This window comes from Caretta caretta, chromosome 4 (genome assembly GCF_965140235.1).
Source record: "Caretta caretta isolate rCarCar2 chromosome 4, rCarCar1.hap1, whole genome shotgun sequence".
In the NCBI taxonomy this organism is placed as follows: Eukaryota; Metazoa; Chordata; order Testudines; family Cheloniidae; genus Caretta; species Caretta caretta.
The window spans coordinates 132,524,258-132,552,078 of NC_134209.1; the positions used below are offsets into that span (position 1 = coordinate 132,524,258).

Consider the following 27,821-nt stretch of genomic DNA (forward strand, 5'->3'; position numbering starts at 1 on the left):
CCTAAACTATTACTTAGTGTTACTGTGCACTTTTAACCATTGTTATGTCTAAGCCCAGATGTGGTGGCATGTTAGTGGTAGATAAGACACCTGTGTGCAGTTTGTATATCGGTTTAAGGCCACAGTCCTGAAAATACTTATCAGCATACTTAATGTTAAACTTGAGTATTCCCACTGATGTTCTATACATCTTGAAACCAATAGGACTACTCATGCTTCACATTTAGCACATAGAATCATAGAAATGTAGGGCTGGAAGGGACCTTGAGAGGTCATCTAGTCCAGCCCCCTAAGCTTAGGCAGGACCATCCCTGACAGGTGTTGGTCTCACCTGTTCTTAAAAACTTCCAGTGATGGGGATTCCACAACCACCTTAAAAGCTATTCCAATGCTTAATTATACATATAGTTAGAAAGATTTTCCTAATGTATAACATTATGTATAATCTCCCTTCTGCAGATGAAGCCCATTACTTCTTGTCCTACCTTCAGTGGACATAAAGATCAGTTGTCACTGCCAACTTTATAAGAGCCCTTAAAATATTTGAAGACTGTTATCAGCTCCGCCCATCCCACACACTCTTCTTTTCTCAAGAGTAAACATGCCCAGTTTTTTTAACCTTTGCTCATCCACAACAGTTTGCAGGTGAGGACCTAAGCACTATATAAATGTAAGACTATTGTACCTTCAGGAGGATTATCACTTGCATACCTCTGCTCTCTCACTTAATCTGCTGGGGTGAAATCTTGGCCTCGTTGACATCAATGGCAAAACTCCCATTCATTTTAATAGGCCCAGTATTTCACCCCAGGAATCTTTATCATCCCCTCTGCAATTATAAAGAGAGAAAGAGACCTTATAAAACATTTACCAAGAGGGGATGAGGGGGAGAATTACATAGAAATGGGTGTTGGATGCACTAAGGGGTAAACAACAGCTAGATGAGGAACTGCTGGCAACAAAACAGAGCAAACAACTAGGTAAAGTTTTTTTTTAAAATTCATGTCTTGTTTTTCATAAAACAAGGCCTGGTTTAATTACATCAGCCATTTTGATCGCCTTTATGTAAGTGCCCACACCACTTATCAGAGGGTTTTGAACCTAGGTCCTTCAGTACTTAAGCACAGACTTCTACCCCTTGAACTAAAGGAATAATTCCCGTCAACTAATAGTAACAGAAGTCTGTTATCCTCTATGTGTATTAGAGGGGGTGATGACAGGCTTTGCAAGAGTATTACCCTAATATTTGATTTTTCTTTCACTAAGGAAAAAAATACATAGATCATCAGAAGATCTTCTCCCACACTCCCCGCATGGGGATGCATTTTTAAAACCAAAATTGAAGTTGGCTCCTTCGCCTTGCTGCTTGAGTAGTCTGCCTCCAGAGCCTAGCCAACTACTTTGTTATCCTTAATGCAATACACTGGAAAGTCTGAATGAAACCTGAAGAACTGGTAATTAATTTGGGTTACATAAGAATCTAAAGAATTATAAATCTCTTTTAAAAAGATAAAGTCCAACATGATTTTTCTTTCATTAAAAAAAGAGATTTATGCATTCTTTCATGTTTACAAAGCTTACTTATACAGCCAACATCACAAAGGAAAAGCTTAAAAAGCTTTGTGTCACCTGACTGAACAATTACAACCAAGTAGGACTGAAAGCCGTCATGCCTTAGAGGATGTCTGTGCTATGGATTCCAGGTATTAATGCAAGAATGTGTAACTACCTTTCCCAGCAGTGTTTGGTAGGGTTTCCATGCATCCGGTTTTTGACCGGAACGCCTGGTCGAAAAGGGACTCTGGTGGCTCTGGTCAGCACTGCTGACTGGGCCACTAAAAGTCAAGTTGGTAGTGCAGCAGGGCTAAGGCAGGCTCCCTGCCTGCCCTGGCTCCGCTTGGCTCCCGGAAGCAGCCAGCATGTCCGACTCCTAGGCTCAGGGGCGGCCACTGGAGCTTTCTGTAGGGTTGCCAACTTTCTACTTTCAGAAAACCGAACACCCTTGCCCCGCCCCGTTCCACCCTCATCTGAGGCCCTGCCCCGCCCCTTATCCAAGGTCCCATCCCTCACGCACTCCAACTCTCCTCCCTATGTTGCTTGCTCTCCCCACTCTCACTCATTTGCTCATTTTCACCAGGCTGGCTCAGGGGATTGGGGTGCAGGAAGGGGTGACGGCTCCAGCTGGGGGTGTGGGCTCTGGGGTGGGGCCAGAAATGAGGAGTTTAGGGTGCAGGAGGGGGCTCCGGGCTGAGGCTGTGGGTTGGAATGCAAGAGAGGGTGATGGCTCCGGCTGGGGGGTGCGGGCTCTGGGGTGGGACCAGGGATGAAGGTTTTGGGGCACAAGAGGGGACTCCAGGCTGGGGGATGAAGCCGAGGGGTTTGGAGTATGGGAAGGGGCTCCAAGCTGAGGCAGGGGGTTGGGGTGTGGGAGGGGGTATGGGCTCTGGGCTGGGGGTGAGGGTTCTAGGTGAGGCCAGAAATGAAGGGTTCAGGGTGCGAAGGAGGCTCCAGGCTGGGGCAGGGGGTTGCGGAGAGGGGGTGAGGGCTCTGGCTGGGGGTGCAGACTCAGCGGTGGGGCTGTGGATGAAGGATTTGGGGTGTTGGAGGGTGCTCTGGGCTGGGACGAAGGGGTTTGGAGGGTGGGAGGGGGATCAGGGCTGGGACAGGGGGTTGGGGCATGGGAGGGGGGCAGGGATGCAGGCTCCAGGCAGTGCTTACCTCAAGCTGTGCCACCAACCGGACTTTTAACAACCTGGTCAGCAGTGCTGACTGGAGCCGCCAGACACCTGGCAACCCTAGCTTCGTGCACTGCGCCTGCCCCGAGCACCAACTCCGCAGCTCCCATTGGCCGGGAACCAATTCACTAGTGTTTGTAAAGAGCTTTGGAATTCACAAAATTTGTCATCCTAAGTTTTTTCACCAAGGTTTGTAAAGCACATTGGAGTAATGTGTTATAGCAATGTATAAAGTATTATTTTATTACTGCTATCGCAGTTTGGGCACCCTGACCCCGTTTGACAGGGTAAAAGGTTATAATCGAGTTTGCCTAACACAAATGAAAAGCCTTGTCAAGACATAGGTTGATCAGTCTAAAACCATGTTAGCTGGCCATGTTTCAGCTTAGAAGGGAACACTGCCTGAAACACAGCCCCTTAAACACACCTGGCTAATGGCACCAACCATGTTGGCCGGCATCTTGGCAGGACTTTCCAATCATGTTAAGCAAGCTCAACTGAGCTAACATGATTGAGAAATACACGCTTTTTGCTTGTCAAGATGGGGCTTTGTAGGATCAGAGGGAGACAGATATCACTGTAGATGATACTGCTGAAATGAGAAGGCACTTGTAATGTGTAGTGTGTAGAAAAGGAGCACAGGCACACTTTTCACCGAGTGAGAGGTTAGTCATATCCAGCCTGTCCTGCATACCTTTTTGATCAGCTGCTGCTGTGGCTTGCTTCTCCATCTCTTCCCTTCCAGTGAGTGAGGGTATAAGGCACTAAAGTCGTCCTCAATCTCTTCCTTTCCTTTTACATCTTCCTGTCTTTCCACAACCTTAGAGAAACTGCTGCTTCCTCTTCTTTTATCCTGTCTCTCCATAGTCTATAGGCCCACCTTTACATCTACCCTCTTAACTTCTCCTCACTCTCAACTGAACAATTAAGGAAAAATTGGCTTTGTTCTAATGGTATCATGAAGTGAGCTGTTAAACAGAGAAAGCAACAGAGAACGTAAGCAAAGTGTTTATGGATGGCTGCTGCTGTCAGTGTGGGGGTTGAGAGAAAGGAGAATAAATATAGGATCTTCTTATTTTGTTCCTTGTGAACCTGTCTCTCTAATTCCTGTTGCTACAACAACTTCAAAATCCCATGGCAACAAAATTCATACAATCTAGAACACAGGGACCCATTCAAGAGAAATGATCTAGAAAAGGTTTTAACATCGATGGCGTTATTCCCAGTTTGCACCAATTTGTAAATGAGATCAGGATCTCGGCCCCAGTGAGTTCCTGAGCACTGGTGCAGAGTTTCTAAGCAATTCCTCACTAATGTCAATGGGAGCTGAGGGCACTATATTTCAAGAAGTGCTCTGTACCTCGTAAGATCAGTCCATAACTGTCTGAGAAGAGACTTTGTTGCGCTCAAGTTGTTTGTTTTTTTCTGTAACTTTTACCTGTGAAAATCAAAAGTAGCTCTTCTGGAGTAGATGAGTTACACCAGGGTAAAGCTAATGTGTAGGTGACAGGAATCATCCCCTGGGAATCTATAGAACTGCTGATGGATCTCTGGTGTAAACAAAAAGCCACAGTAATTTCAAGCTCCATTAGAAACAGATTTTTAAAAATCTTCTAAGGAAGCATCTGAAACTATGGAAAGGGAACAAAATTAAAAGTCAAAACACTTAACTGTATATGTTTAAATATAAATACCATGAAGACAAGAAACTATCCCCAACCCAAAAATTCTGAACCTTGATATGTGGACACATACTCATCAAATATCACACTGAGCATACATACATATGCAATAGCTGTAACAATATCTCCCACACAGCTGAATGCAAAAAGGACCTCAGATGCCACAGTGATGAGCACAGTGTAAAGATAGGTATCTAAGGTGTTTAAGCCTTGGTCCTAATTTTGAAGCCATTAACAGGCCAGATATCAGCTACAGTAAAGACTTCATCTCTAAACTGCCAAGACAATAGCTGTCCTCTGATCTAATGAAGATCAATACACACTGGACAAAGTGCAAAAGAGTCAGAGATAAAAGATTTTTGGCCAAAAGTAACAGGCTATGGAAATGAATTTTCCAGAGGAGATTAGACTAATCCAGATTTTGGTAATCTATCGGTCACACTGAAATAGCTTCCTTTTTGATACCGGTTTTCCATCAGAACCAGATGAATGTTTTCAACAAGAAACACCTCCCTGCTTCTCCCCAACACCCGCTGCCCACACAAAAACAAACCAACAAAAAAGCCCTACCCCAAATTAAGATTTCTGTAATTAGAAAAGGGAGAAAAGAACTAAAGATTCCATGAAGTTCACTAGGGACCTTTATTAACCTGCAAAGCGCTCAGACACTATACAGAGATGTGCCGGAACAATAGCCCAAGAAAAAGTAAACAGTGGCTATATCATGTATATCTATACCCAACGAGAGACTGCTGAATTGGAATTAATTTGCAAACTGGACACCATTAAATTAGGCTTGAATAAAGACTGGGAGAGGATGGGTCATTACACAAAGTAAAACTATTTCCCCATGCTTATTTCCCCTCCCCCCCTACTGTTACTCTCACCTTCTTGTCAACTGTTGGAAATGGGCCATCCTGATTATCACTACAAAAGGTTTTTTTCTCCTGCTGATAATAGCTCACCTTAATTGATCACTCTCATTATAGTACGTATATCTTCCTACTGTATTTTTCACTGCATGCATCCGATGAAGTGGGTTTTAGCCCACGAAAGCTTATGCTCAAATAAATTTGTTAGGCTCTAAGGTGCCACAAGTACTCCTCGCTCTTTTTGCTGACACAGACTAACACAGCTACCGCTCTGAAACGTATATCTATATCTATCTCTATAATCTATCGAGATAGATGATAGATATGCTGCAAATAAACAGTGATCATATTACCTTTGTGTCTCCAGCCTCACCCATACACACTACATATGCTGAAGAAATTCTCCTTTGCTATCTGACAACATTTAGCTTTGCTGCTCTTTTGACATGTTCACAAATGGCACATTTCTCTTGGAAGTGTAATTGCCGTTGATGTCCGTGTTTATGAAGTGGATCAATTGAGGGCATGTGTTGCAGTCTTTCTAAGCAGTTTCGTAGTGTGATTTTCACATTTGGAACTTTTAATTTCACGCATCACAGTTTCACTATCTCTTCAGAAAAACAGTTAGAGCATTTAATAATGTTTTGCCAGATGTATTAAAGAACTGATGAAAATTCGATGTATAAATATTTACTAGTTGTAGACTGGCTAGTGTCTTTAAAAATCAACACAGCACCACAGGTCTTGCAGACTGTATTCTAATTGCAAAGTATGGATGCTGAACATGCCACAGGCCCTTTTGCAGGGCTTTACAAAAGAAAAGTTGGAATGAAGGACATTTTATTAGCTCCTGTGAAAAATTTGAGACATGCAAGGACTACTTGAAGAGGAGGCAGATTCAAGGGTGAATCAGATTTGGTAAAATAGAAACCAATCCATACCCAGTCCATCCCTTGTACGGAACCTAAAATGAATACTGTTGTTACTGCTAAAAGAAAAGCTCCGTTGACACTGTCCTGAATAAGATCTGCTTGAAAATATTATTCAAGTCGCTGAACATAAGCTTCAAAGTCTTCCTCTTTTTCATTAAACTGGAACCCTTCCATTGTACCATTAGACTTTCTTCTTCCTTTCTTTTAATCAGGAAATATGTTCACTTCTCTGACCTCTTTCCTGTTTTGCAATCCTATGTTCCTTACAGATTTCTCTCATAAGTAACTTTCTGTGTCTAAACTGAGACACAAAAAGATAACTGCCCCGACAGCAGCCAGAGAGTTGCCTATATATTTAAAGGCACAGAACGACACCTTCTGCTAACCCTCACATTGTCCTGTTGTCATTTTAACTGGGGACTCCAGTGGGACTTACAGAAGGCTGACAGGCTGGCCCTACCACCACAACTTCTCTATGTACTTATATGGCCATATTAGCTGATTCATGAATTTTTCAAACTGATCAAACATCACTGAATTTATCTTCGAAACATCCCTGTGACTGAGTTAGGGAAGTATTATCAACCTCCAATTTGCTGATGAGACATAGTTGCCAACATTTTTAAACACAAATACAAGGGATAAATTTCTAAATAAGCCTGGGGGGTTTAAGGCCTGCTTAACACTCAGCCACCTGGGGTTTTAAGTGCATCCTGATGAACTGTACATGCTAACTATATGAATAATCAGTTGTCAAGGCCTGAAAACTGATGCAGTTTTCAACCCATTCTTGTTGTCATGTAGTTTTGCCCCATATAGCAGCATGTTCCTATGTTACTCATAGCCATCCTTCTCCCAGCCAACCAGAGGTCAGCAACATGTCTATACATGGACACAAGTGTCCGTGGTAAAAATTCTGAGGTCCATGGTAATCTTTAAAAAATTTGAATGAATGAATGACATCCTCCCACACCACCCCACAACATCCATCACTAAGTACGGTAATTTTGTCAAGTGTCTGTCATGCAACATGGTGGTGCCGACCCCTGCAGCCAACCCAGACTTCTTCCACAGGGTGTCTGGGTGATGGCCCTAGCCCCCACTGGTATTTTCAGGAGGTGAAAGCAACCCTGCTGCCCCACCTCTGGAAATTTCAGGGTTAGGATGGAGGGCCTCTAAGCTCTTCCCCACCCTTTCTAGCTGCCTTCCCCAAGCCCTTTGTCTCCTCACTTTGTACCCATGTGTGGCTGTCAGGGTGACTAAGGAACCCAGAAAACCTTGTTGGATAAGAAGGGGCAGTGGTCAGACCTGATATCTCTCCTCCTTCCCTGCACGGGGAATGATATGGCTAATGCCCTCTGAATAGTCAAGGAGAGGGTTGAAGGCCCTTAGCCGCCCCTCCGTGAGGCAGCAAATGGTAAGTGTGGGCTTTGGGAAGGAGGGAGCTTGCTGTACCCAAAGAGTATTGGAGGGTGCAGAACTGAAGCACTGTCATAAGAACAGATATTTCCACAAGATTTCTGCCATTTCTGTTGGGGTGCTGGAATCAAGAGACAACAGCACAGGCTAGAATCATAGAATAGAATCATAGAATATCAGAGTTGGAAGGGACCTCAGGAGGTCATCTAGTCCAACCCCCTGCTCAAAGCAGGACCAATTCCCATCTAAATCATCCCAGCCAGGGCTTTGTCAAGCCTGACCTTAAAAACTTCTGAGGAAAGAGATTCCACCACCTCCCTAGGTAACGCATTCCAGTGTTTCACCACCCTCCTAGTGAAAAAGCTTTTCCTAATATCCAACCTAAACCTCCCCCACTGCAACTTGAGACCATTACTCCTTCTTCTGTCATCCGGTACCACTTAGAACAGTCTAGATCCATCCTCTTTGGAACCCCCTTTCAGGTAGTTGAAAGCAGCTATCAAATCCCCCCTCATTCTTCTCTTCCGCAGACTAAACAATCCCAGTTCCCTCAGCCTCTCCTCATAAGTCATGTGTTCCAATCCCCTAATCATTTTTGTTGCCCTCCGCTGGACGTTTTCCAATTTTTCCACATCCTTCTTGTAGTGTGGGGCCCAAAACTGGACACAGTACTCCAGATGAGGCCTCACCAATGTCGAACAGAGGGGAACGATCACGTCCCTCGATCTGCTGGCAATGCCCCTACTTATACATCCCAAAATGCCATTGGCCTTCTTGGCAAGAACGGCACACTGTTGACTCATATCCAGCTTCTCGTCCACTGTAACCCCTAGGTCCTTTTCTGCAGAACTGCTGCCTAGCCTTTCGGTCCCTAGTCTGTAGCGGTGCATGGGATTCTTCCGTCCTAAGTGCAGGACTCTGCACTTGTCCTTGTTGAACCTCATCAGATTTCTTTTGGCCCAATCCTCTAATTTGTCTAGGGCCCTCTGTATCCTATCCCTTCCCTCCAGCGTATCTACCTCTCCTCCCAGTTTAGTGTCATCTGCAAACTTGCTGAGGGTGCAATGCACACCATCCTCCAGATCATTTATGAAGACATTGAACAAAACCGGCCTGAGGACCGACCCTTGGGGCACTCCACTTGATACCGGCTGCCAACTAGACATAGAGATTTGTGGTTTATGGATTTTAAGGGCAGATTGGACCATTTTGATCACCTAGTCTGACCTGTGTAACAGGCTAGCAAACCTTTCCCATTAGGTTGTGCAGTATATAATATGTATTTTTTTTTCATTTATTGATATAATAACCCAGGTTCTGCATGAGTTTTGACTACTCACTTTAAAAACCCAAACCTAAATGCTGACGCACAGATCAGGAGTTGGATATTGCTCAATCCCCCCCAAGAACTGGATCTTGCCTTACACTTTGTGTATGATGCTTTTCTTTATAAAACAAATCCAAGCTGATTACTTAGATACCTAAAAAGGTGCTCTCAGTAGGGTAACTGCAGCCTGCATTTTCCTGCTATGATTCAGGCTCTCCCTACAAAATTTGCTCAAAAGTGAAAAACAAAAACTTTTTTTTTTTTGTCTGTATGTTCTATATTTAAGCGGCTGACTGATACTGAAATAGCAAACATCATTGCACAATGAATGCTGTGCCTGCAGAAAGCTGCATTGTCAGCTCACTCACAAGAGCGCTGGTTGAATAATTAGGGCCTTAATAAAAAGAAAAGGAGTACTTGTCGCACCTTAGAGACTAACAAATTTATTAGAGCATAAGCTTTCATCGGATGCATTCAGTGGAAAATACAGTGGGGAGATTTATATACATAGAGAACATGAAACAATGGGTGTTACCATACACACTATAAGGAGAGTGATCAGTTATCAGTGATCAGCTGTTACCAGGAGGAGACGGAACAAACAAAAACAAACAAGCGAACAAAAACCTTTTGTGGGGATCATCAAAGATGGGCCATTTAGGTTTCTTTAAGCCTCCCATCAGCCCCCGTGGGGTTCCCGTGTGTAACGCATTCTGGGTCTTGTAGTGCGGGTTTGTAAGGATTCCCTGGGGATGGATCACTTGTCAACACGGGGAACTACAATGACCACGGTGCATTTTGGAGCACTGCATCGTGGGGGTTGTAGTTTTCCTCTTCTCCAGGCCGGCTGCTTGCTTGGGTGACTCTCTGCCGCAGCAAGAGGAGGCGTGGGGGGACGATGTCTGCCGTTTGGGAGCTGCTGGCTCTGAGCGCCTCTCTGCTGCTGGTTGTCTTGGGGCAAGGGGGTAAATACACCAGGGAGGCGAATGAGGCTGCTACAGCCGGCAGCCCGAAGCGCCAGGAGGCCGGGGAGTTCAGGGTTGTGAAGCTGAACCAGATTTGGGAGAAAGCGCAGCGGGTGAGTCGCTAATTCGCTTCCTTGCAGCTGCATCGTGGAGGGGTCAGGCTGCCTGTGCCTGGCAGCAGAGAGCAGCTATTTCAAAGCCCCCTGTCTGAAGCTGGGCCGCTGCAGCCGTCTTTGAAGATCAGGCCACTTTTGTTCAGCTTCCTAGAGGGGCTGAACCGCGGCAGCTCCCATTGAGGGGGATTTGCGGGTGCACTTCTGCCAATCGGAGGATTTAGATGCCTAAATATGGATTGTGGGCCCTACCTTTAGGCGCCTAGCTTTAAAAATATTGGCCCAAATGCCGGAGAAAGGTTAACTGTAAGGTATGGTGGCCCTCAGTATATTTGGTGGTGGTCTGAACAAGTACGACTGCTTCTGAGTCTTTCTCTGGGATTGCTGAAATGTGGGGCAAACTGCACCTGATGTTGACTTAATATGTGATGTGGGCTATTGGGTACCGGATAAAGGACCAAGCTGTCTCCCTGTGCACCCCAACCTCCCTTGGGAACTTTCATTTATTATGTCAGAGCTGTGTACAATTTTCATCTGGGACACACCAGCCTCAGCAGGAGATTCTGTGTAACTGTGTTTGTAGGAGAGATCTGGCAATGCCCACAGGTGCTTTCACTAAGAAGCAACCCCATCCAGTGTGTAACATCATCTGAAAAAAAGTCGAGGTCTTTTATGATCTGGGAGCAGGAGCTTTGGTGCAACAGTGCTTAAAGCGCACCTCAGCGACCCAGCCCAAGTGTGACTGACTGATTGCCTGGTCTGTGACCCCTTCCTACACTGGCCCTACACCTTCCTCAATTCAGAGCAAAAACTTCACTCCTGGGTTTCCTGTGAAAGGTTTGTGTGAGCCTTCTTCCTACATTGAGCTCTACATTGTGAGCTTTGGTGACCATGGCCTTTCTGACCATTTATTAGAAGTAGCTGAAAATAAAGAGCTCTGTGATTTTGCATCGGGGTGGGTGTTGCAATTCAGTTCTGCATCACACAGCCATGTGTTGTCATTCAGCTGAGTAGTGCTGAATTATTCAGTGGTGACCAGTTCCTCCCAATTTTCCAGAAATAAGGTTGATCTCTCTGTCTATGGCTAATCCCAGTTATCCCTAGAATTTATACACACTTAACCTGTAATACTTATCAGAGGGATCTCAATGCAAGGGCTCCCTTTATCCAGGGCCTGATTTTACACCAGAGATAGGCAAAATACATCCCGCAGGCTGGATTCGGCCCAGTTAACATTTCTGTCTGGCCTGCCATGACTAACATTTCTGTCCGGTCTCCTCTGTCCCCTTGCGATCTCTTGAGTCCGGGCCACTAAAAGTGCAGAGGCGCAGTGGGGCGCTTAGGCAGGCTGCCTGCCTGTCGTGGCCCCACGCTGCTCCCGGAAGTGGCTGGCTGCTGCTGGTACGTCTCTGTACGCCCCTATGCACTGCCCCCGCCTCCAACACTGTCCTCACAGCTCCCATTGGCCAGAAACTGGCCAATGGAAGCTGTGGGGGCAGTGCTTGCAGGGGTAGGCAGTACACTGCCTGAGCCTGGCTGCGCCGCTGGCCAGGAGCCACCTGTGGTAAGCACTTCCTGGCCAGAGCCTGCACCTCGCACCCCCTCTGCACCCTTGTCCCAGCCCGAAGCCCCCTCCTGCAACAAATTCCCTCCCAGACCCCACACCCCTCCATTAATATAGTAGAAATGTGTGGCCCGTGATGACTTACCAAAATTCGTGAAGTGGCCCCCCTGCAAAAATAATTGCCCACCCCTGTTCTACACCCATTGAAGTTAATGACAAATTTTCCATTGACTGTAGTTAGTTCTTAAAGAACCCTTTGTGCTTTTGTTTTTGCAGCTCAAATAGGTCTAATATCATCCGCTATTGAATGGTCCCATCATGAGCTTTAAATCCTAAGAAACAATAGGTTCCAAAGTCTAGCATGATATTGTGTTGTGAAGTCCATTGAGTTCCATTCTTTAATCAGAACCACCTTGCTTTTGCTGCTGTGGGTAATGATTACAATTGAACCTAGTAATCTTTGATATGACATTGTAATGTTTCACAGATTCTCTGATGATGGTTCCCAATGTTGTCAATTAACAATATTAAACATTAGAAAGGAGCAAATAATTTGGGACTTGACAGCTTAATTATAAACCTCTTCTGATCAACTTTCATTGCTAGCTACACTCAACTCTTGGTACCATTTGCTGGCGTTACAGTCAGTCAGTCAGGTTCCACATATGTGCACCTTACCCCCTTGCAATGTTTTAGGTGATAACATCCTTGGGCCTGTGTGAGATTAACTTCAAATAGAAGCAGTGCTTTGAGTACTAGTTTTATCTGCTCTCTTTTCAGTATCCAGCATTTAATAGGTTCTTGCACTTCATCCATCACTGTGATATAAGAACAGACCAGGCAAAAGAATTCTACAGAAGTTTTGGCAAATTTGAAAGGCTTTACCCTCCTCTTATGTTTTTTAATGGTCCAGGTATCATTTTCTGAATTTCCCATTAAATTATGTTCTAAATTCGATTTCTATCTTGAAATGGGAAAATTTCAGAAACAGAACATTACAATTTTGGAAAAAACCCACTGTTGTGACTAAGATAATAATCAAAAATTACTCAGCACCAATACAAGACATGAAAAATGGACACCACAAACATGTTTGCTTGTTGTTTGCAGGAAAAAACAGGTTTAAATATTGTATGTAAAGTTTCCATTAAAAAAAAAAACTTAAAAAGAAAGCAATTAAAAAAAAAAGTTTGCAGGAAAAATTCAGTGTTTGAAATAATATCCGATTTCTATGAAACTTCTTCATTTGCAAATTCCAGTTTTGTCTCTCCTTAAGCTTAAAGTTTGTAACTTGTTTACCAGCCATGTGCCATATGTAGTGGCGATAAATCAGGCGTCTAACTGTGAACAAGGCAGTCAATCCTTTATTAACTAGAAAATGTGTGCCTAATGACAAGGTATATGTTTAAAGGTTTTATTGCAACAATTTTGAGAATCCTTGAGAATTAAATCAGTTTGCCGTGTGAATTATTTCTAGTGTAGATCTGTGTTCTGTTAGTTCTGCATGAAAGAAAAATTAACCAACACCAGTGTAAGGTTAAATATTAGCGGAGTGTGGGGGAACTCAGTACCCACTTTACTTTTACAGCCAATAGTATAGAAGCTGTCGAGAAGCCTGTGTATGAGACTGTAGTCATGACTGAGCTGTTAAGGTTCAGGCCTAATTGAGCGAGCTGCTAAGCAATGTGGCCCCAGACCAGCAAAGTACCTAGGCTGTGATGTGCCTTCCTCTTCAAAAAATTCTCACTGGCTGCATGTGCTTAAATGCTTTGCTGAACAGGGACAGGACACACACATAAAAACCCTGCTGAATTTAAGCCTGTGAATAGTCCTATTGAAGTGAATGGCATAGAAGTCAATAGGACGACTCATGCTCTTAACTCTGGGATCGGGGCCAGAGAGCTCAGTATCTTGCAGGATCGAGACCTTAAGGCTTAACTGTTTTTCTAACTACTCTAGGTTTTAGAGTAAACTAAGGTCCTGATTCAGCAAAGCGCTTACGCACATTTAACTTTAAGCAAGTTAGTAGTCCTTGTGTGCCATTGAATTCAAAAGGGCAATTCATGCTTAAATTGAAAAATGTGCTTTGCTGTGTTGGAGACAGACTTAATGGCATATTAAAATAGACAATTCAGAACAGTTCTAAATGCTGTGAGCTGCCTCTTTGAAGTTACCCTTAGATAACCTGTTTACTCCAAAGTGAATTTCTGGGTCTTACAAGTGCCATTTGCTTGTTTGTTCTTAAAAAATATAAGTTTCGTTTCATGAATGAGAAGTTAGAGAATATTTCTAAAACACACTGATTGATATCTTGATGTTTTGAAATAGTTTCTCACTGTCTGTGGAACAAACCTTGTGAAACTGGAACAAACCAGTTTCTGGGTGTAGATTTGGTGCATCTATTTTTCATTTGTTTCCATTATATAGCCATTAGTCTGATTGTGTTAACAAATAACTTTCACTCAGTAAGTTATTTTATGACAGATGGGTCCAAGCTTCCAAGTTCAGAAGTGGAACCAAACTTTCCAAAAGATGGTGTGCTAGATTAGCAGAGGTAAAATGATGTAGAAAACTCAGATGGGACCTCGCTAAAGCCAAGCTGCTAAAGTGTTTTTTTTTTTTACCTCACTTCCCCTTCATCTTCCACATCCCCTTCTTGCACAATGCACCTCTCCCCCGGGACTATTAAGTAAATGCAAACATTAATGCTAGTGCATTGTTTGATTACTCCAATTTAAAGTGACAGAAATCTGGAATTTCAAAAGCTGTGGTTCCTATTATAGCAATCTGGATTCAGTGACAATGCACATCAGTAATTATTCCTATTCCTGGGTGTGGGGTTGTTTTTGTTTTTTTGGTTAAATATATACAACAACATTTTCAAGTTAATCCTCTAAAAGCCTTACATTTTTAATTTCTTCATGGTTATGGCCGTGATATCTCATCCTTTCAGAGATCCAAGGCTAGAAAAGACCTTTCTGATCATCTATTCTGACCTCCTGCACTGCACAGACCATAGAACTTCCCCAAAAGAATTCCTAGAGCATATCTTTTATAAAAATATACAATATTGATTTAAAAATTGTCATTGATGGAGAATCCACCACAATTCTTGGTAAATTATTCCAATGGTTAATTTCTCTAACCATTAAAAATTTATGACTTTTTTCCAGACTGAATTTGTCTAACTCTTAACTTCTAGCCATTGGATCATGTTACAGTGTTCTCTACTAGATTGAAGAGCCTATGATTAAATATTTGTTACTCATTTAAATACTTATAGACTGTGATCAAGTCACCCCTTCACCTTCTCTTTGTTCAGCTAAGCAGATTGAGCTCTCTGAGTCGGTCACTATAAGGCATGTTTTCTAATCCTTTAATCATTCTTCTGGCTCTTCTCTGAACCCTCTCCAATATATCAACATCCTTCTTGAATTGTGGGCAACATCCTTCATGAATTGAGGGCCACAGTAGTCCAGTAGCACTTGCACCAGTCCCAAATATAGAGGTAAAATAACCCCTCTCCTCCTACTTAGGATTCCCCTGTTTATACATCCCAGGATTGCATTAGCTCTTTGGCCACAGAGTCACAAAGGGAGCTCATGTTCAGCTGATTATCTACCATGATCCCCAAATCTTTTTCAGAATCACTGCTTCCCAGGATAGAATTCCCTATCCTGTAAAGTTTGGCCTACATTCTTTGTTCCTAGAGGTATACATTTACATTTAGTCATAGTAAAACACACATTGTTTGCTTGCGCCCAGTGTACCAAGTAATCCAGATCACTTGGAATCAGTGAGGAGAATAGATCACTTATTTATCACTCCCCCAATGTTTGTCATCTGAAAACTTTATCAGTGATTATTTTATGTTTTCTTCCAGGTCACTGATAAAAATGTTCAATAACGTAGTGAAGATATCAGGTTAGTTCGTCAGGATCTATTTTCCACAAAACCATGTTGATTTACATTAATTATATTACCATCCTTTAATTCTTTATTAATCGAGTCCTATATCAGCCACTGCATTATCTTGCCCAGGATTGATTACGGGCTTGTAATTACTTGGGTCATCCCGTTTACCCTTTTAAATATTGGCACAACATTAGCTTTCTTCCAGTCTTCTGGAACTTCCCCGGAGCTCCAAGACTTACTGAAAATCAACATGAATGGTCCAGCGAGCTCTTCATCCAGCTCTTTTAAAACTCTTGGATGTGAGTTATCTGGACCTACTGATTTAAAAATCTATATGTTCTATTAATGCAGTACCAGGAGAACTTCCATAGCTGCTCATAATTATTATGTTGAATATTAACCATATTTTGTTGGGATAGAAACATTTACCTGGAACATTTTGCAACTCAATCACTATACAAATCTCTTAGTGCATTAGAACCAGAAAATGAAATTGACTAATTGTCCAAGATGAAGAAATGGGGGCAGATTAAAGGAACAATAAATGAAATTAGATATTTCAAAATCTTTGTTTTAATAATGTGCAGTATCAGTAACAGATAAGTAATACAGTAACTTTTTTAAAACAGTAACTCCTCACTTAAAGTCATCCCGGTTAACGTTGTTTCATTGTTATGTTGCTGATCAATTAGAGAACATGCTCATTTAAAATTGTGCAGTGCTCCCTTATAACGTTGTTTGGCAGCTGCCTGCTTTGTCCCCTGCTTGCAGAAAGAGCAGCCCTTCGCAGCTAGCTGGTGGAGGTTTGGAACCAGGGTAGATCGGTAGTCCCCATATCAGCTCCCCACACCCCTAAGCTCCCTGTGTGGCAGCCACCCAGAAGGCTATCAATTGCCAGCAGTTCAGCTGTCCCTCTCCCCACTGCCGTGTGCTGCTCCTGTCCTCTGCCTCTGCTCCTGAGAGCCTCCTGCTTGCTGTTTGGGTTGAGGGGGGAAGAGAGGAGTTAATGTCATGGTGTCCCCCTCCCCCCTGCTCCTGCCCCCCGCTTACCCCATCTCTGTTGAGCAGTGGGGAACACGACAGGGCTCAGGAAAGAGGGAGCATGCTGGCAGCAGCTGCTGTCTCAACTTGCTGATATACTTAAAAAGGCAATGTACTTAAAGGGGCAATGCACATCTCTCTCTCTCTCTCTCTCTCATACATGGTGTGTGTGTCTCTGTCTCTGTCTGCCATGCTGTCTTCTCTCCCTCCATTTGTGCTGCCTTGTAGAGTGTGAGGCTACATTAACAACAATGTGTTAACCCTTGAGGGCTCAGCTGAGTGCTAGTTCATCATTTAGCAGTAAGGTATTCCCTGGGAAATATCCCACCCTCTGACTCCACCACCTCAACCAAGCTTCACAATCATCATTGCTGTGTATAGTATTAAATTATTTGTTTAAAACTTAAACTTATATATAATATCGTCTTTTGTCTGGTGAAAAAAATTTCCCTGGAACCTAACCCCCCCTCCCACCCTTTACATTCATTCTTATGGGGAAATTGGACTCGCTCAACATTGTTTCGCTTAAAGTTGCTTTTTTCAGGAACATAACTACAACGTTAAGCAAGAAGTTACTGTATTATGATGTCCCATTAAAAGTTCACCTGCTTTCCTTCCCTCCCCAACCAAAGCTGAAGAGAGTTAATTTCTCATTCCAATTTATGTAAAGCTTAATGCCAGCAGGAGATACTTTTTTTTACCCACATGTGGCCAGTGCTGCTGTTACAGAAATGGTTGGGGGTCTGAGGAACAGAGGAAGCTTTAGCATATAGATGTTAAAGGCCAATGGGGACATCATACAAGGAGTTTATTTGTACAGTGTCTAGCACACTGAGGTCCCTGTGCTCTGACTGACACTGTCCTATTTCAGTGGAATATCAAATATTGTTTTCTATGCCAGTCTAGCTTCAGAGGTAACTTTGCAGCTGTGTATGCACATGCATGTGATTACAAGGCAACTAACCAAAGCATTTCTGTGTTCTCATTAGCTTCATCTATCGGCTGTAAAACTGGCAGAGCTACATAGTGACCTCAAAATACAAGAAAAGGATGAGCTGAGCTGGAAAAAGCTGAAGGCTGAAGGGCTGGATGAAGATGGAGAAAAAGAAGCCAAACTTAGACGCAATTTAAATGGTAAGGAATAACTTCGCTGAAGAGGCCAGAATTGTCACGCAGTTACCTAAAGTCTGGATCTTAAAGCATGAGCCCCTGCTGCCTGAAAGCCAAAGCTAGAGCTGGCTCATCCACCTCTATATGTGGCTCTGCTACCAATAGAGGAAGATAGAATACCTCACTGAGTGGGCATGGATTCCGCAGACTCTCAGGAAAGCGGTTCCAGGGGGGGTTAAAGGGTTCTAATGTTCTATTGGTTCTAATGTTTCTTGTTTTTCACTTACAGTAATTATGACTAAATATGGAATGAATGGAAAGAAAGATGCCCAATTAGTAGATACCAATTACATCAAAGATGGCACAGAAAGTGATGTGCTAGATGATCCAAGACTGGAGAAATTATGGAGCAAGGTGTGTTTAATTTCTGCGTATTTCAGTGTAAGAAGAAAATCTTCATTCAAGTGTGTATTTAAGTTTTCTAGAAACCCCTGCCTTGGACTGAGAAGCTTTAGAACGCTGTTTCCAAACACTGGGCCAAGTGCTATGATATGTTGAGTGCCCTCACCTTCCATCAAAATCATTGGGCGTTGAGGGTACTTCTCTTCTCAGAGGATCTGATCCATTGTACCTTTTACACCCTCTATATGTGGGTGAAATCTTGATCACAGTGAAGTTAATGGGAGTTTTGCTAATGACTTTACAGGGACCAGGATTTCACTCTGCATGAACATTCAGGAATACAGCTGTGTATCTTGGGTTTTGTTTTGTTTAAATGGCTAAATTTAATTAGAAATATTTCCTAGAATTATTTCAAAAAACAATTTTAAGGGTTTTTTTTAACTTGAAAATCCCACCTTGTAGTGTTTGCAAGTGAAACCTTCCAGAGTTTATGCTGGTGCCTGAAAACAAGAACTACTCCAGTTTGGGTAGTTATAACAGACTGGAAGAACCTGCAAAAAGGAAATAATTAGTAAAAAGTAGATTTTTTTTTAAAAAAATTCTTTGCTTTATCAATCTACAGTGGTGTAAGTAAAACAGCAAAGGAAGTTTGTTTTGTTATGTTTTTTTAATAAAATCAAATTCAACCTGTCAGTGCCCTTCTTTGAGAAATAGTAAAAAAAAAAAAAAAAACTTGGAAGTATTCCCCAAACAAAATTTGAGCCTCTGGCTCTGTACAAATATCAAAAGACTTCACTTTTAACCTGTGGGAAGAAAAATAGAGCAACATCCATCCCTCTACCAGGGAAGCAAATCGGGTGCCTCTCTAACTGCGAATAGCTAGGGACATGACACACAGTACGATATTTACTTGCCAATAGAATGAGAGCTCTTGAATAGATTTTCTCATGTGTTAGTCTAAATCTCTAGTGGAAACAAACGCTATACGTTCAGCCATGCAGTTCATGTCTCTCACATCGATACCTGATTGCTTCCTAAGGAATGTGTGTGACAGGGATATTAGGCTCTACAATAATTCAAATAATAATAAATAACAATTTTCATCATGTCTATGGTAGGGTGAGATCCTGGCCTCATTAAAGTTAACGGCAAAGCTCCCGTTGAATTCAGTGAGGCCAGTATTTCACCCCATGTCTATGTTCTGCCCTAATACCAGCACATTGAGACAGAAAACGAAGGACCTAATCCATTTTTTTTTTAAAAATGTGAAGGGAATTTTATTTGGCAAGTGAGTGTATGTAACATCACTTGGCCTGTGAAATTAAAAAGGATTATAGCGTCTATCTCATTCATATTTCTTTCAGGCCAAGACCTCTGGGAAGTTTTCTGATCAGGAGCTGGATAAACTGTGGCGGGAATTTAAGCATCACAAAGAAAAGATTCACGAATATAATATCCTGCTAGAGACTGTGAGCAGAACAGAAGGTGTCTGAATGTTCGTCTGATGTTTCCAGTGCAGTGCAGCCCTCTCTCTGCCAATCGCTCAGTTGTTTTAAAGTATCTTTAAAACCCTAAAGACGGATTGTTGGGTTTATATTAGGATTGCTTTGCAGTTGCTGCCATTCAGAGATACTTGCAGGGCACAAGTCTGTATCCTCTGCCAAGAGTCTCTATAGCTAATGGAACCATTGCTGTTCTTTGTTTTATAATGCTTGCATGTGTTTCAGCGAGCAAGGAGATTGTCAGCTTAGCAAAATAAACTCATTATGGCTTTCGAGAAAATATCAGCAAGTGCTGAGCCCCAGTTGTAGCATTTGGGCCCTGAGCCAGTGGAATATAGGTCTGTGGAGGCACCCAATGTGCGGGGTGGCGGGCGGGGCGGAATCAGTTTCTGGGTTCTAGCTGAGGAGGAAGGATGGAGTTACGGCTAGAGCAATGAGGAGCCAGATTCTTCGCAGCTAAGGTCTGTGCTGGACCCAAGAGGACAGGAGCAAAGGTGGCTTTATGCCACCTTGTGCTACCTCCAGCTAAGACTACCAGAGGTCAGTTTGCTGCCTGGCACACCACACTGGCCAGGTTAGGACACCACCTGAGGCTGCTCTAACTTATGCCTGGCTGCTGACAGCCCCTCTGGGGCATTCCAGCAGCCTTTTTAGCAAAGACACAGAAATGTTCTGCCCATATTCCTGTTCTCTAGGGCAATGCTGTCGTGCTGCTGTAGGGATTTTTCAGGAAATAGGGCAGTAGAATTCTGGATCTTCTTATTGAAATTGTTGACCTGATTTATGTATTATGTACGATAAAATATTTCTGCACCACTTCTGTCCAAAGGACGTATATTGAGAAGTAAACTCTTAAAAATCAGTGTTATTAAAGTGTACTATTGATGCTAATTTGCTAGTGGCTCAAGTGCTGATAAGATCTGAGCACCGACTGCTCCCTTTCAACTTTGTGGGATTTGCAAGTACTTCTGTCCTCTCGGGATTTGGCCTATTATGAATTAATGTTTGTATTTTGATAACAGAAATCCACAAAAATATGATCAACCCATCTGAAGAGGACCAGTTCAAAGAGGAAATCTTCCATGGCAAACACACAGAACTCAAAGACAAAATGCGAAGCATCAATCAAGGGTTTGATCGTTTACGTAAAGTCAGCCACCAGGGATATGACACAGCCAGTGGTATGATTCACTGTTTTACATTAATTTATAATCAGTTTTATGAGAAGTCAGTAGGCAAATAACCAGTTAGAATCCAAATGAGCCTTGTACAAAGTGCTGACAAACAGACATGGGATGTTTAAAGGGACGCACCAGCCTACTCTGTTTAAGTGCTGATTTTACAGACCAAGTGCCCTGTTTGTCGTCTACAGCAGTGGTTCTCAACCAGCAGTCTGGGGCCCCCTGGGGTGCAAGCAGGTTCCAGGGGGTCCACCCTGTTAGAAATAGGGCAGGAAATAGGGGCCCACGGCAGAAAGCCAAAGCCCCACCGTATGGGGCTGAAGCCTGGGGCCCTGAGACCTGCCACCCGGGGCTAAAGCCTGAGCAACTTAGCTTCTCAGGGGCCCTTGTGGCGTGGGGCCCCAGGCAATTGCCCTGCTTGCTACCCGCTAACGCCGGCCCTGGCTTTTATAGGCAGAAAAACAGTTGTTGGGGCACAGGTGAGCCATGGAGTTTTTATAGCGTGTTGGGGGGGCCTCAGAAAGAAAAAGGTTGAGAACTCCCTGTTCTACAGAGGCTCTTCATATAGGACAGGATTGCTTCCATTCCTTGTGTCTACCATTGTCCCTGAAAATGACCTGGAGGTTTGGCTTTGATTCTCTTCAAATCTGCATGTTTCCCAGAGATCCATGGAGGCACAGGGCCTACTCTGTAGAGACCGTATTCATTCCCTTTTGGCTACTCAGAGCCTTTCTGCAGCATGGCTCCTATAGATGCCATGCTGCTAGACCTGCCCCAGTGGCTGCTGCCCCGGAACATCCCCTTTCGGGGAAGGAAGTTTTTTTCACAATGGAGCACTGCTTCTGATTGTACCCTCTAGGCGTTATTACAATACAAAAAATAAATCCTAATCATCATTAGGGGAAACCATCACCATTTCTGGATCCCCATGGAGGGTTAAATGCAGGGAATAGGATGAATGCTTTGGTTTTGTTTTTTAAAGGTCCTATGTCTACCATACTAAAAATCTAAGTAAAATATTAGGATTTGGCCTCCATCTAGGTTGACCTGCTCAGTAATGCAATACTGGTGTGTGCGCGTTTGTCAAGCCATGTGGGTGTTGCTGTTAGTTAGTCATGTTAACATGGTATCAAATATTAACAACTTAAAGATTAAAATAATTATGTTTGTGTCTGTTGGTTTAGAATTTGAAGAACCCAGAGTGATTGACTTATGGGACATGGCCAAATCAGCCAACTTTACTGAGAAAGAACTCGAATCATTTCGGGTAAGATAGAATTTAGATAAGGGTGTTCTCTTCAATATTAAGAAACTCTGTGTGCACTACATTCAGGGTATGGTAATGTACCCTTTTCCCTTCTGTTATTCTTCACTCACCATGATCAAGAGACAAACTTGCAAACACTAAAGCGTATGTGTAACTTTACTTATGTGAATAGTTCCATGGTCTGTCGTGGAACTACACAGGAGTAAAGTTACGCATGCACCTAACTGTTGGTAAGATTGGACCTTTATTTTGTGCAAACAGATCACCTCTCCAGTCATCATCTTCTAATCCCCAATTGTAATTAATGCTTTGAGAAATAATGGAAAGGATGGAAACTAAAGCCAAGAAACACCAGCTAGCTAACTTCCCCACCAGGTTGTTATTTTTCCCGTTGTGGGAGGGTTGCTCGTTGGTCATTTCACGGGAAGGAGCAGTGCACAGCTAACCCAGAGAGGCACAGTGCTCCTGTTTAGTATGAATGCCTTTTTTGAGAAATGAATTACTGTGGTGGTTGTGCTTGCATTTTTTTAGCTTTTTTAATGATGAAATTAAAAATATCTCTATTTAGTTTATACTATGCCTGGTTGTCCTGTTTCCCTGACTGCTTGGGGACAGCAATATCTTGCATTCGTGGCTGGGAGAACTGTGCCCTCTAAGTCTGCTTGTGAATTTTTATCTGTGTATTTATAAGGTCCCCATCATAACTCCCCTGGAAAGTATTACTGTGCCCCCTTTACAGATGAGTAAGTGAGGCACAGAGAGATTAAACTACCTGCCTACGGTCATGTGCAAAATCTGGCAGAGCCTGTAATTGAATCCAGATCTCCAGAGTCAGTGTCCAGCCCACAAGACCATTCTTCCTTAGAAACATGGAGTCTGATTTCCACACTCAGTTGAACATGTTTTAATTACACTGACCTCCGTGAGCTGTGGATCAGGCGTACACAACAATGGGAGAGGTAGATCAGGCCCATGGCATCTGTCCCTTTTTCCACAAATAGGATCTAAAATAAGAATATGAAACCGTTTAGAAATAGACTGAATGTTTGGGCAGAAATCTTCCTTTAGGGAAATGCCATGCACCAGTGCTGAGATCTGCTGCTGTCAGCAGTACAGCACCTGCTGGAGTATCGTCGCAGAAAGAGGAAGGTAAGGATTACAGGGTGCACTTCGCTGACTTATAATGTGGGAAGAAGAGAGTTAAAGGTGGAAATTTGCTGAAATTCTTGTTTGAGTACTCAAACGCTAACGCTAAGGTCAGGCCTTCATGTTTGTTATTTTTGCTGATCTCCTGTAGAGCAAACCATGCTAGGTTTTATAAGGAAAGGTGCTGCGTTGGCACATCATCCGAGGAAAATAGCTTGAACAGATTAGCAACTGCAGGCAAACCCAGTGCTAAAATACAGTGTGGCACGTAGTGTGTAAAACAGAGTAGAATGTTATAATCATTTCCCTCTGCAGTCGAACTGTTGAGAGGAAAGCGAGACCTCTGCTTCTAAAGCTGGAGAAGACCCATTAAAATGGCAAAGTTTTGTTTTGTTTTTTCCCACCAGATCAGAGTGAAAACTCTGCCAAGCGAGACGCAAGTCAAACTAGTGCCAAACACTGTTCAAGGGTATGTCTACAGTACAGCTGGGAGCAAGCCTCACAGCCCTGGTAGACAGACTTGTGTTAGCGGGGCTCTCACCAGCATGCTAAAAATAGCAGCGTGAACGTTGCAGCAGTAGCCGAGGCTTGGGCTTGCCACCGCACTTGGGGGTAAGGTTGGTTCCAGCTTGAGTGGCTAGCCTGGGCTTCCGCTGATGCCGCAACATCCACACAGACGAATACAGACTAACACGGCTGCTACTCTGAAACCTGTCAACATCCACACAGTTATTTTTAGCCTGCTAACACAGGTCTGTCTAGCCAGACTGGGAGGCTCGCTCCTAGCTGCAGTGTAGACATACCCTACGTGGCCTGCGTGAAATAAATGTGGTGGATTTCAGTCTGGTTCTTCGTGCGCAGGTGTTACATCGCAGAGGGAACCATCACCATGATTGGCACAACAGTTGGCATTGCTGATCATGAGGGCAAGCCCCGAAAGTACATGGAGACTAAAGTTACTCTCAAACCGTGGTCCAGCAAGAGCCTAACTGGGTGTTTAGGGAAGCTTGCGTTTTTGCTGCCTCTGCCACAGTATACAGGAGATCTTCTCTGTGGATAAATCTGAGATGTCACTGATGCCGTAGAATCATAGACTATCAGGGTTGGAAGGGACCTCAGGAGGTCCTCTAGTCCAACCCCCTGCTCAGAGCAGGACCCATCCCCAACTAAATCATCCCAGCCAGGGCTTTGTCAAGCCTGACCGTAAAGATATCTAAGGAAGGAGATTCCACCGCCTCCCGAGGCGTCAGCCTGGCCCCTTTCAGCAGTAGACAAAGAGGTTCTCACTCTGTTCTATTCCAGGCACATCACAGCTTGTGGTAAAACAATAAAGCAAATCGGGGGATGGCTGGGCTGCCAATCAGAAGAGAGCTAACTCTGAGCATTAAGGGCCTGATATTGAAAAGTGACCTCTGCAAGAATTGTGTCCGCAAAACACGCATTGTAGAAACGTATAGGCTTTTCTATGGTGCTTGTCACCATCGTATCATTGCGCCTCTCAGACAGTAATGGCCTCTTGGAAGCCTGTGCAATAGATTGATGTTTGGATGCTTTCCTCCAGAGCTGAATTTCTGGATGGTTATGATGCTCCATTACCCCAGCGTTCTTAAGAAGCAGAGATCTGTAAGGGCTTTCAGTGTGTGACGCTCATTAAAATAGCATTATGAATGTGCGGCAGGGAAAGAGAGGGAGGAAACCTCGGAAAGAAGACCACATTTAGCCCTGAAATGTGTATTAATTGTTCTAGGAGGAGCTGAAACACTTTGAAGCAAAAATTGAAAAACATCAGCATTACCAGAAACAGCTAGAGATTTCCCATCAGAAACTGAAGCATGTGGAGGGAACGGGAGATAAAGATCATCTGAGCAGAAACAAAGAGAAATACATCATGCTAGAAGAAAAGACTAAAGAACTGGGATACAAGGTCTGTACAAATACGATGTGTTGTGAAGTTTCTGTATGCCCCCAGTGTAGGTTTAACTCTGTGCTAGAGGGAATTTGGATTTTCCTGTGCTTATGATCCATGCTATTGACTTATCCATTATTAGTCATCATTACAATCGTGATTTGAGGCCCTGTCATGAGGATCAGCCCACCTGAGACAGGGTCTTGTAAAGGAGAAGGAGCCAACTCAGGCCCAGGTAGAAGTAATGAAATCCCATGATGGCTGGTTGGCAGCTAATTAGCTCAGGTGGAGCGGTTCCCAGAAACAGGAAGCTCCTGGGAAGAGGAGCTTGCAGGAGAGGCCTGGAGCAAGAGGCCTGGAAGGGACTATATGCTGCCCCAGAGGAGCTGCAGCTGACAGATCTCTACAGGACTCTGGCTCCAGGGAAGGATTCTTCCCAGCTAATGGTAATAGGCATGACTCCAGGGTAGGGGGATGCAAGCCAAGAGAATCCTGCTGGAGCTGGGAGGGAATGGATAAAGTAAGACTGACTCTGACTCCCAGCTAAGATGCTGGGGGGAAGACTTTCACTGGGTCTTTGGTTAATAAACTAGACCCCTCAGAATGGGAATTGTTCCTTATGTAGTCTTAGTGAACTTATTGATGACATTAGGGGAAACCCAGGCAGGCAGCATTTATGGTGCCACACTTGGCCAGAAGGGGGTGCTACAGGCAGGTACATCCTGTGACAGTTCCCATTTGATATTGAGGTACCATCATGCTGGGCATTGTTCAAACACATAGTAAGGGACAGTCTCAGTCCTGCAGAATTTACAATCTGAGTAGACAAAACAAAAGGTGACGAGGAAATTAATATTGTCCCCATTTTAACTGAGGCAACTTTGTCCAGGGTTATACACAAGAAGCCTGTAGGAGAGCTGGGCATGGAAGCCTGAGTCCCAGTCCAATGCCACAACACCATCCTTCTTGTCATATCAGGAAATCCTGATTCTAAATATCGAAAAAGTTCACAATTTCTATGATTGGGTAATAGGTTTGGCTTTCGGGAATAGTCTCATTCAATTGTAATTGTCAGTCATCAGGGAATGACCTTGTCCTTCTGCGGGTCTGTCAAGTGCCGTATATACCAATGGTAAAATGTCAATATGTAGCAGATTTCCTGATCACTTTGTGAATATGTTTTTGCTCTTTTAGGTAAAGAAGCATCTACAAGACTTATCCAGTAGAATCTCAAGAGGTCTTCAACACAACGAACTCTGAATGTATTTTCCATGTTGTGAGATCAATATACCCAATAGATCACTTTTCCTGGGACTTATCAAATACCTAGAGAAGCAGATAATTAAATATTCAGCACCCAACATGATTATCCTTTGTAAGGAATATATTTTCAGTCCTTTTACATTTTAGTCACTGAACTGATACTGTGATAGTCAAATTAAATGAATCACTTATAAATATACATTTAATTTGCACATCTTTTACCATTTAAACGTTGTATCTGCATCACATCAGCCTTTCAAATAATCATTCCAAAAATACAGTAGGTACTATATTTGAGAGCTCTGCTGTTTTTACTATTCGGGAAACTACATTTTCTTACCAATAAATCCATCCTGATCAATTAAACCAAAATTGAAATCAGTGGGACTACTGACCGATCTAACCCAAAGTACGTGTTTTAAGGCAATGATGTTGCAAAGGCTTAATAGAAAGTTAGAATAATCTAAATGTACAGCCTAATCTAGTGCCCATTGAAGTAAACTGAAAGACTTTCACTGAATTCAGTAGACATTGAATCAGATCTTTACTGCAGATAATCTTATAGTGGATGAGTAAGAAGGGTTGGGGCCAATTCTTCCCAGATAGTAATAGATTAATGAATATTTCAGAAGCTCCTGGATTTGTATAACTGTTTTTCACATTTGTTCAGAGAGTTTTTGTGACACTTACATCATTAAAAACAAAATGAGACATCAGTGAATTGTTTTTTTCCTCTCTCCTTTGGCTAAAGGTAATTCCAGCACTTTTGCTACATGCTGGAATTCATTTTGAGCATGCACATCATAATCCTTGTGGCAGTGGTTATTTTTTGCAGCAGAAGAATGTGTTTGTTTTGTATTTTGAATGTTTGGAAGGTGCTCTATACCAAAGTCACTTACTGGATATTATAAGTGATGCCTAGAGTTAAGGTTACCCCTGACATTCCAGTATAAGACCCTGTTTTCCATTTTTATAACTTTACCAAACTTCAACCATTTGGGTTTAAATTTTCCATTCAGGGTGTCTGCCTCTGCTTCAGATTTTTTTATGTTTCAGCTAAAACTGTTCCTAGAACAAGGGCAAAGGAAAATATGGCTGCTAATAAGTTTGTACAGCCATTTTGCTGAGAAGCTCTAGCACTTACATGCTTCGGATCAGGGATTTTTGTTTGAATTATGTGCCGAAAGTAAACAATAGGGACACACATTGAATGATGAGAACAAAAAGAATTATTTGGTAGGTAAGCACCATCTATCCCTGTGCACTGAACAAGTCAGGGGTCCAGTGGAAGGAACAGCATCTGATAATGCATATGCACAAGGGGGCTGAATTAAAGTGCGTGGGCATCCTCAATTTTAGCATTTTGCGTATTTGACTTTGCAACCTTAGTGTTCTTTTAACATAGTAGAAGTGAGACCAAAAAAATATCCTAAATTCTAAAGAAATACAATTGACCAATATAAACACAGACTCTCCCAT

At 43.0% G+C, this 27,821-nt stretch overlaps 1 protein-coding gene across 1 annotated transcript; it reads left to right on the forward strand.

Moving 5' to 3' along the window:
• The first annotated feature begins 9,794 nt into the window (after window positions 1–9,794).
• LRPAP1 (LDL receptor related protein associated protein 1) lies at window positions 9,795–27,058 on the forward strand. Its single transcript, XM_048849019.2, has 8 exons — window positions 9,795–10,045; window positions 17,555–17,699; window positions 17,965–18,089; window positions 19,442–19,562; window positions 20,602–20,760; window positions 21,945–22,027; window positions 24,921–25,097; window positions 26,274–27,058. Exons 1-8 carry the CDS (start codon window positions 9,866–9,868, stop codon window positions 26,337–26,339), a joined length of 1,056 nt encoding a protein of 351 aa, XP_048704976.1. The 5' UTR covers window positions 9,795–9,865; the 3' UTR covers window positions 26,340–27,058.
• The last annotated feature ends 763 nt before the right edge of the window (window positions 27,059–27,821 follow it).